The sequence below is a fragment of the Copidosoma floridanum genome, unplaced genomic scaffold (genome assembly GCF_036245765.1).
Source record: "Copidosoma floridanum isolate Cflo_tuat_1 unplaced genomic scaffold, Cflo_Japanese_pri ptg000020l, whole genome shotgun sequence".
Classification (NCBI taxonomy): Eukaryota; Metazoa; Arthropoda; class Insecta; order Hymenoptera; family Encyrtidae; genus Copidosoma; species Copidosoma floridanum.
Window position 1 is genome coordinate 7280494 of NW_028321897.1, and position 10222 is coordinate 7290715.

The window sequence follows — 10222 nt, forward strand, 5'->3', positions numbered from 1 at the left end:
GCAGCTGGTTGTGACAGACGTTGTTTGTAATTCGTTTTAAGCAACTTTTTCATTGTTCTTAAAAAAGCAATTATGGATCCGGCACTGCTTAGGGAACGCGAGGCTTTTATGAAAAGAGCTGCTGCGACTCCGAGGTAAGTTTTTGCTCAATTTTTACGATATTCACTCGACTAACCTACAAAATCTCAAGTGCCGAACTAAAATCGTTGTTTAATTTGTTATTCATAAATCAAGACTCACCTTGACCTTTAAACTAAAAACTAAAATTTGGCTCCACATTGTTGTTGCTAGTAAAGTTTAAGCTGGTCTTTTGTTTCCTACAAGTAATTAGACGATGTATACGATACATTAGTGTTGAAAGGTGCAGTGTATCAATACTGACACAATTTACTTTCTGCTGATTTTATCTTTTGGTTAAAAAATTCTTTGTGCTTCTTTATTTTACAATAGATTACATATTTGATGACATAATAACTCCTTACAGCATTGAGAAGAAAAAAAAAGAGCCAGAAAAGGAAACTGTTCAAAATGATCAGAAAAAGAAGTCCAAGCCATCGTCTGTGTCATCTGGTCCAAAACTTGATATGTATTCATACAAAACATCTAGTGGTAGTTCCCAAGTTAGATTTAGTATATTGACAAAAATTGTGCAGCACATGAAGGCGAGGTATCAAGAAGGTGAGGATCACCCGTTGACACTCGAAGAAATTCTTGACGAAACAAATCAACTTGACGTTGGAGTAAGGGTGAGTACAAACTTATCCATAAATAACACATGTATATTATGAGCATTTATTTTAATGAAAATACATTTTTTTATGGTATTCTTGAAAAATTTATATTGTAATTTGAAACAGGCAAAACAGTGGCTTCAAGGAGAATCTCTGACACAAAATCCTAAAATTGAAGTGACACCAGATGGAAAATACAGTTTTAAATCAAAGTACAAATTGAAAGATAAAAAGTCACTTTTGAGATTATTAAAACAACACGATCTCAGAGGAATGGGTGGTATCTTGTTAGAAGATATCCAGGAAAGCCTTCCACATTCTGAAAAACATTTAAAGGTAAGGAATAATAATACCCACTCGATATTCATTTCGCATTGTCAAATATATATTTTACAATTCCTTTTTTCCTTCATACAAATATAAACGTATATACATAGATGAAAACTTTTAGAATCTTCAGAACGAGCTTCTTTACATTACGCGATCACAGGACAAAAAGAAAATAGTCTTCTACAATGACAAAACCGCTCACTTTCCCGTCGACGAGGAATTCCAGAAGCTTTGGCGTGCAGTGACTGTGGAAGCCATGGACGACGCCAAAATCGAGGAGCATCTGGAGAAACAAGGCATCCGATCGATGCAGGACCACGGACTGAAAAAGGTCGCGGCTATCAAGAGAAAAAAGCCGAATAGCAGCAAAAGGAAACAATTCAAAAAACCGAGGGACAACGAGCACTTGGCTGATGTTCTGGAGACGTACGACGAGAACAAGTAGACAGTTTGTCCATCAGGGTTGCGTTGTTTACATATGCGTGTATAAAAAAAAAAATTGAACTAACGTTCATTAAGTGATACGCGAAGCTTTTTTCTTTGTCTGTTTTTAACTTTACTTTTTTCTAGAAAAACAATCTTAATAAACGCGCAAATGTAGAAATTAGTCCTTTGGCAATGCAGAGTCGCTTTTCCCTCTGGAATAAACCTTCGTCGATTTGCCGCCGAGCATTCTATCTAGTAACGACTGCTTGTTTCTGCGCTTCGCTGCTAAAACCTCGCGACACAGCTCGTGAAAAGAGTCTCCGACTTGGTCGATCTAAAAATATGTTTCAAATTATTCTCGTTGGATCGAAATTTTTGTTAAAACTTGGCGGGACACAGCAGGATAATCATTCAAAGCTTGTACAATACATGCCTGCTCGGCAGCCGAAATCTCGCAGAACCAGCAATCCATTTCTTTGGCCAAAATTTCGCCCTCCTCTGTATTGATCTGTCGTAAATGAATCATGTCGACTTTATTGCCAACAAGTGCGAGAAGCATCGAACCTTCCGGATCAGCGACTGCCAATGCCTGTTTCACTTTCCTTATGAACTTGAAGGAGCTTCGTTCCGTAATCGAGTAGACCAACAGCAATCCGTCAGCCCATTGCAGTGTTTCTATAGACGGTAGCTCGTCGACACTCTAATTTTTTAAGAAAAGTCGCTCGATTACTAGTTTTCATGGACATTTTTTCCACATTCGAATTTTATGTAAATACCAAACGTATTTTACTTTTATTGTGAGATTATTAATTGTTTACTACGATAATTGTATTAAATAACATAATGCCTTAAATTTTAATAATAAATCTAGTATTCTAATGGAAATTTTTGTTGAAATGTTTTTTAAACGTAAATAATAACATGTCAGTTTGATGAAATTTCAATAACATTCAATTATTAACTTTCAAGCCATTATTGCAATAAACTGCGAGGACAACGAATGTTGAACCTCGTCAACTAAACGGTCAAAATAACAATTTATGACTCAAAGTATAGTCACCCTTTCGTTCCTTGATGCGTGGGGAAAAAGAAAATGAGAAAATTTTTTTATTAAAAATTGTATAAGGTGCTTGGAGTAAATTTGAAAAATAAATAAAGTACGAAAAATTTACCTTGGGACACGTGTCCAGAATCTCGAATAGTATCGGCTCTCCGTCTACGAGTACCTCGTGCTTGTACTTGTTCTCTGCAACATACAAAACCAAATGGAATATCGTCAAAAAGTTTCAAAATAATCATTTGTACGTGTGAAAGTGAAATTATTAATTGGCAAATAAAAAATACAAAAAATGCACGTATACAAGGAATGACAGGGAGAGAGATGATGGAGTGGCCGCGTTCTCTCGACGCTCGAGGCGTCTTAATGTCAAATCGTCCGTCTTCGAAACGAATTTAGAGCTCGCGAGTAAGAGCCGAGGGGAAGAAGAGCTTTGGTGTATGGATTAGACGTTTCTTTGGCAATTTTTCAAAGCAAGTGCAGCAGTCGCGTTCCTTGCTCTTGTCTCGGACTCTTTGGCGGCTACCTTGATCGTCACCATCAACTCGATTGCACAGTGTTGAAACGATGCGTGTGCAGTGGAACCTTGACTACTTATGATATGTTTTTGGGGGAATGGACGGATTTTTGGACGCGGAATTTGGGAAAGTAACATATGCATTCCATAAACAACAGGTGTAATCAAAATTAAATTTCTTCATGCTGATTTTATTCAGATTTTGGGACGAAATAATTATTTTAAGTACGACCGCTTTATCCCGTGTGAATTGCGTATTTTTTAAACATTTTTTTAAATTAATTACTGGGAGAGTCCAAGTATTTTAAATTATTTGGTTCTAAGTTGATAGGTCAATAACTATGTCTTTATTAATATTAAAGGAAAAGAAATTTGGGGTCCTTTTTCTTGGAGAAATTTTTAGATACAGAAATACAACCTTTTTCTGTTGTATACTTTTTTTAAGTAGTAAAATAAATACTTTGGATCACAAGTTCTTGCGTTAGACGTTTTCGAAATTTTAAATAAGATATTCGTAACCTTGCGAATTTCTTGTTAAAAAATTGTGTGGCTGAAATGTTTTCTGTTGAATGTGCAAAAAACACAAAAAAACTTTACTTCTTTAGATATTTAAAAATTACTATAAATTACAGAACATTAATTTTTGTTTTTGGCACAAACAGTTGTTCAGAAACTTAAAATGACGGGGTATACGTTGCATATCGACTAAATTATTTCCTGAACATGTGTTAAAAATAAAAATTTAATAATGGTGCCCAAAATTATTAAGATGAAAACTTCATGTTTTAAGGGACGTCTAACAAGAATGTTTTTGTTGGATTTGTCACATTAACTACTTGATAACAAAGGTTTTTTTGTAAAAAAAATTAATGCCTCGATTTTTTATAGAAAATGTTGTATCGCAGCAGTAAAGAAAAAACTGATTCATTTTTTTTTTTTTTAAGTATGATAGTGTAATAAAATTTTAACGTGCTAGGGTAGCTTATTACAGAAAATAGCATTAAAATAATAAAAATAACTTTTTATACAGTATATTATTATCGATTAAAAATAGAAATTCTTCCTTATTAAAAATCAAGATATTCCAACAAGACATATAAAATATATATATGGTGTTATGGATTATGATAAAAGGATATTTTTTACCTGACTGATGATCGTATTCGCCGATGTATCGTCTCGTTAAAAATCTGACCGTTAAGGCTGAAACAAATTTTGGAGCATTGGTTACATATTATTTGGAGTTGACGTGATTTTCAGACAGTTATTGTACATGGATTGCTCTATTAAGCAGAAACAAAATTTTTTTTAAATAATTAATTAATTTCACCTTATTTTTGTTGATTATATTACATAATTACTTGTGGTTCTATTACATATTTATGTTCCGTTTCGAAAATTTGATGCTGTAAATTGTTACGTGGGAAAGAGATTTTATTTCTAATTTTCTAAAATTATCGAAACATCTTATAGTATTGTATAGGATTTAAAAATTGTCATGTTAATAGTAACTTGGTAAAAATGGTTGTTGATTGATTTCTTACTGGTAATCAGGTTATAAAAAATTTTTCAGTCATTTTATAACAAAGCTTCGATTAAAAACCTGTTTTTTTCATAATATCACAAATTGACATTTTACTCTGTGTCCTAGAAAATAATGTAGATCTCATTAAAATGTATTTCCTTGTACCACATTTTCTATTTATTAAGCTAAATGTATATAAAAAATTTTTAAAAATGTTTTACTGCATAAGAAATTTAAACTATATATGATTAAGTGACGTTTGCAAAAGTTGTAGATCATAAAAAAAATAACCATTCGTATAAAGTAAAAAAGACAAAAAAAAAAAGTTTTCTACATCGCACATTTTTTTAAAATTTTTTGCCGTAATTTTTTATACACATGAATGGTTGTACAAGCATGCCTTTTTTAAAAAGTCGTAAGAAGAGGGGCGTGTGACATTTAATGGCTTGTGGTGGTCGATGAATGAAGCTCTTTCAAGAGTCGAGACCTAAAATGAGCTTAAGGTGACTTGCTTTGTTTTCTGGGGTAGAAGTAAAAAAATGTTGTAAATATTTTGGATGAAGAGCTACCAATTATTTTTAACAATTACTTTCAAAATAAAAAAAAAAAAAATTGTTAAAAAAAAGCCTTCAGGAGTAAAAAATACATGCGTTCTAAAATAAGTGGTGAAAAAAATTCTTTTATTTTCGTATAAGTATCTTCAAAATTTTCAATAGAACCAATACTTTTTGCAAAAAATATTCATCAGGGGCCATTTGCAATATGCTTCTAATCGTTGGACAGGAATCCTCATTTTCTCTTGTGGAAAGAATAACTAGGAAATTGTCGAAAAAAATTTAATTCCTCCCAATCACCGACACCTTTTTCTTATGAACAAAAAGCAAATGAATGGTTTCAAAATATTTTCACAAAACGCTCGTGTAGATGAAAAGAAAAGGAGGGAAAAAAAACACACACACAAACAAACGTTGCAAATTTTACGAGATCGCGGTATGTCGCGAGAAAATTTATCGCGCATAAAAAATTTTTAATCGCCAGCCAAACGACTGTCGAAAAAACATTTCATCCGTTCGAATGTTTATCGGATGTAAATGGGATCCCGAAGAAAAAATAGAGACGGACCTTTGGAACAGAGAAACGATCCAGAAGCGAAGCACCAGCCGAAAATAGATCGCCTTATCACCATAGCTTTATGGCGGGCTCCGCTCAAAATACATCAACTATAGCCATCGCAAGAGAGGAAAATTGTGCCGCTGGCCTGCCCCGGTTATTCGTGCCACCATTTATTTTTGAACGAGTTTTAATGCTTTATCTGTTCTTCCCCTTAACCACCCCTCGTTCCAAAGATTTTGTAACGCAAACGAAAAATGTAATCGTAAAAACTCAACGAGGGCACGGCGGTGGAAACAAAAACAAAAGTCGAGCCGAACCTTTGAAAAAAGCTCCATCAACGCGTCGAGCATTAGTCAGTGGCTGCAAAGTACACATCCAAGCGAAGAGAGAAAAAGAGAGCCGTGCCAGCGCGAGGCGTTAATTTAATGTCTCAATTTAGTGAGCCGGAATTTAGAAAGGCCTCGCGAGCGGCCTGCCAATGGTCGGAAGAGGAATGTGCCAAAAAAGAGTGAAAATTACAGCTTGTTCGCATCATCGGTATTATTGTTATTATTGTTATTATTATTATTATTGTTAATATTTGTTTTAGCGAGAAAATTTCGAAAAGCTCTCTATGACGGCGAGCTTTTACCCACGTGCGTATACATATGCAGCCAATCTGAACGAACCCCGTGTAACGCGTGGATTAGGTGTTGCCTATAAATAGACGCTCCGATTTATACCTCTCCTTCTTTCTTTTTATGTAAATTATATAACTGCAGTACTATGTATAGACGCGTGCTTTCAAGATTTGATGGATTTTATGATAGCGTGGTGCGGGTAGGTATTGGTATTTGGTTTTTGGATGGAGCCAGAGCCTTTAAAATGGAAAGCTCGCTGATTGACTGGCACATTGCGGACGGTGCTTTTTGACTCCCTGTGACGTAAAAATTTTCATTTACCGATTCACCCGCTCTTGTTTAAGATCTTTTACAATTTAGAACGACAGTTTACGTGGTTGGCCCAGAAGTGCCTATTTAGGATGACCACGAAAATTGTTTATTCATGCTACCAGAAAATATTTGTTTCATGTTTTCTCTTTTAAACATTCTTGTTTTTGAAAAAAAAAAAAAAGAAAAAAAAAGAATTGGTTGAAAGAAAAATTCTGCTCGATCGAGTTAGAATTTTATACAGTGGAGGCATTATGGTTTTTCGGGAACCTCGTACCCATGAGCTACCCTTTCGTATGGCCCATTGTACGCACACACCACATAGCCATACTTCTTGGGTCCTCCAAAACGCATCACCCACCCACCTTGGCAAAATTGATTTTCGGAACGAAAAGGCGCGGGTGGTAATTGTAAAATTCACGATACGCATCGCGAGCCCACGCGAGTATTTCAGGATCCATTGCTCATGGTTTTATTTCGAATCGAAGAGTCAACCGCTCGATGTATAGGCGCACCAAATGACGGTACGTTCGACTTGCGGCGGTGCACATTGCCTGCAACAGACTTGGCGTATACTCAGCTGTGCGATCCATGACGGGAGCATATTACGTGATCCACGGCCGATGCGATGGGTGTCCCAAAACAAGCTCACATGCTACGGGAACCCATGTTCGGACAACAAAGTCTCATCTGGATTCCAAGCCGGAGTCATTTTTGAAAAAGATATACGTTGGGGTAGTTCGAGCACGTGCGCCGACCGAAAATGTACGTAATATAATTTATATCAAACGAGGTGGTGTGGCTGGCTAAGCTCCCAGGGACGTTCGTACGAGCGCGAGTAAACTTCCGTCTCGTTGCGTCGTTATCCCTCCCCTTTCGCTAACTCTACTCTTGGTCTGTCTTTCGCGGGAATCAGCTTTATTACTTCGCGGGAGGACCCTTTTGCTGCCCGCACGGTGATAATGTGCGAGAATTTTATGCGCTTTCTGCAAAGTTGGGCTGTGTTTTGCTGGTTCTCAGCTTCCGGAAAATGAGTGGGTATCTTTTTTTTTTTTTTCTTTTTTTTCTAATCTGCCGATATTTTGGTATACCAGTTACAAGTAACTATATGTGATCGTTGGATGCGTTCACGTGTCAGACAGTGTTTTTTGTTAAACATTTCCTTTCCCGGGCTATTGGTTGTATTGCAAGTGATCCCGAGTATTTTTGCAGAGTGCTTAGGAGATATTAATATTTCCTAATCTTTGAAAACTATGTATTACACTATGGTATTCGTATGATTAAATTTTTCTGCATTTTTCTTTCACATTATCCGCTTTTACGATGCAATATGGTGTTTTTGTAACCAAATAGAGGTAGTGCTGTAACAATTGATTAATTAGGTACATTTTTTACTGTACAGAAATGAAGAATAAGGGGTAAATGAAGATGAAAAAGTAATGTTATTTATCTTTCATAGCATGAAGTGAAATCAGAGTTTATGATATCGTAAGAATTATCAAAGCCTTTTTTTTTTGTTAAAACAGCCAAAAAAAAGTTCTTTTTTTAAGTATTTTTCATACGTTTTTTTGCGCCATGGAGCGTGTGTAACATTGACGAGAAAAATATAAAATACGTTCATACGATTTTAGTAGTTATAGTTTTTTTGTAGAATTAAATTTTCTTTTTTTTAAGTGCTAAACGGGGTTTTTTCCATTATTTTTAGTATTTTATTTATTTTCTTTTTTATGTGGAGTTCTTACTCAGATACTTGGAAGGTAATTTTGTTCTCTGAACATAAAAATGGAAAAATCATTTTTATAAGTTACAGACAAAACTGAATTTTTTTTAACAAAGTCATATATTATATTACAAATTTTAGAAATTTTTGCACTCTGTACAGCGTCTTTATATATATAAAAAAAAAAAAAAAAAAAAAAAAAGAAAGAAAGAAAATAGGTATGGGTTTCAATGCTGCAGTTTAGGAATATTGTCGCACTTTCATTTCGATAATTTTAGGTTTCGTCCATGTAAATAAATGAGAAACCCTACATAGCTGCAGGTGCAAATTAAGCTAATTCATCGAAAAACCATTCTTTACTTTCACTTTGATTTTCCCACATAAAAATGTAATAATTTCTTGTTATTCTCATCCGATTGATAAGAACTAGAACCTCTGTATATTTTATGGACACGATATAGTAACACAACCCTTAGTGACTATCAAATATAATTCATCAAAATGTATAATTGAAATAAACTTGAATAACCAGAATTTTTTTTAACATGCCATTTATATTAAATGAAAATCATATCACGTCGTAAAACATGAAATTATTTAACGGATTCTGGAAGCTATTGTTAATATAAGTACAATATAAGCAAAAGATTTCAAATGCAAGAGATCGAAAGAAGGAGAAAAGCAGGTCTATACACAGGTGAAAAGAAAAAAAAAAAAAATTTAGAGTGACAATGATAATCAAAAACCCACCGCTCTTGCCAACGCCGGGGGCGCCGATCACCGCCACCTTGATCTCGCTGAGGGAGCTCTTTTTCCGGCGTATGCCCCTGATCGCATTCGACGTCATGACGATGACCGGGACATCAGGCCGCCAAACTTCTGCTGCTGCTGCCTGCTCATCCGGATCGTTAACCCTCCCGATCGTCCACGATCCACTGACGAGAGAAACGATGATAAACAATCAGAAAAAAAACCACCTTCCCCTCCGCCCCTTGCTGACACTCGCTCACACAGATTGTTCGCGCTTCCCGTTTTACACTTTTGCCTTTTATTTGCGGACCAAAGTTTCCCTCTCTCTCTCTCTCTCTTTTTTTTCAGTGCTCAGAGAGAGAGAGAGAGAGAGAGAGATACCGTTTCGGGCGTTTGCGCGCCGGGAAAGCATTGACCCCGTTACTCAGTTTCGCAGTTGCTCTAAGGAGTACACATGTACAACATTTCAAGGGAGGATGAGAGTGACAGAAGCGCGTTACGAAAATAAAACAATATCAATATCGAGACTTAACGCTTCAGTGCAATTTTTTGTTAGTTTCCGATGATAAAGTGTACTTGCAAGCTCTCACGTGAGAGTAGTCCAGATATGCTAGTTTGTATATATATTTACAAGCACTGAGTTAAATATTAAACATCAATAGCCCATATGTCAGTAAAATAAAAAAGGATGACATGTGGTTGCGAAAACTTACAAGTTAGGATATGACAGCAGTAGATGCCTTGAAAAGCTCTCGTGTCGACCTGGTGTATTTATCTATCGAGCCGCTCAACTGTAGGACCGTCCCAAAGTTATGCGCGCCATGGGGTGCATGCTTTCACCGCTTGATTTTTTTTATCAGGTCAATGTACCTACCCCAAGCTCTTCGACACACACACACACACACACACACACACTCACTCACGGATAAATTGTCAAAAACTATAGTCACTCGTTGACACTCGCACACTACAACCGGTCAGGATCCTACGTGCCGATCGAACGGATCCTTCAACCGGTCCATCGTATGGTTCGGCACGTTTGGGGGGCGCAGATCCGAGCTCGTCCAGCGCGCTTCTGAGCTCAAGCCCGACTGTCTGTCTGTAGTCTCGCCTTACTCTTGCGC

General features: G+C 36.1%; 2 protein-coding genes across 2 annotated transcripts; one reads left to right on the plus strand and one right to left on the minus strand.

Moving 5' to 3' along the window:
* On the plus strand, positions 1–2346 carry TfIIEbeta (transcription factor IIEbeta). The gene is made up of 4 exons (XM_014350028.3): positions 1–134; positions 485–746; positions 858–1067; positions 1183–2346. The coding sequence occupies exons 1-4, from the start codon at positions 73–75 to the stop codon at positions 1504–1506; spliced, it is 858 nt and encodes a 285-aa protein (XP_014205514.1). The 5' UTR covers positions 1–72; the 3' UTR covers positions 1507–2346.
* On the minus strand, positions 1633–10007 carry LOC106637307 (ras-related and estrogen-regulated growth inhibitor). The gene is made up of 6 exons (XM_014350040.3): positions 9812–10007; positions 9099–9283; positions 4208–4264; positions 2660–2733; positions 1921–2187; positions 1633–1821 (listed from the first exon to the last, which is right to left on the minus strand). The coding sequence occupies exons 2-6, from the start codon at positions 9193–9195 to the stop codon at positions 1666–1668; spliced, it is 651 nt and encodes a 216-aa protein (XP_014205526.2). The 5' UTR covers positions 9196–9283; positions 9812–10007; the 3' UTR covers positions 1633–1665.
* Between the last annotated feature and the right edge of the window lie 215 nt (positions 10008–10222).

Coding starts and splice junctions, on each gene's coding strand:
- TfIIEbeta (XM_014350028.3), top strand. CDS start 73: ATGGATCCGGCACTGCTTAGGGAACGCGAGGCTTTTATGAAAAGAGCT. Junction 135..484: donor AGAGCTGCTGCGACTCCGAG/GTAAGTTTTTGC, acceptor AACTCCTTACAG/CATTGAGAAGAAAAAAAAAG. Junction 1,068..1,182: donor ATTCTGAAAAACATTTAAAG/GTAAGGAATAAT, acceptor GAAAACTTTTAG/AATCTTCAGAACGAGCTTCT.
- LOC106637307 (XM_014350040.3), bottom strand. CDS start 9,195: ATGACGTCGAATGCGATCAGGGGCATACGCCGGAAAAAGAGCTCCCTC. Junction 4,265..9,098: donor CCCCGGCGTTGGCAAGAGCG/GTGGGTTTTTGA, acceptor AATTTGTTTCAG/CCTTAACGGTCAGATTTTTA. Junction 2,734..4,207: donor CGAATACGATCATCAGTCAG/GTAAAAAATATC, acceptor TGTATGTTGCAG/AGAACAAGTACAAGCACGAG.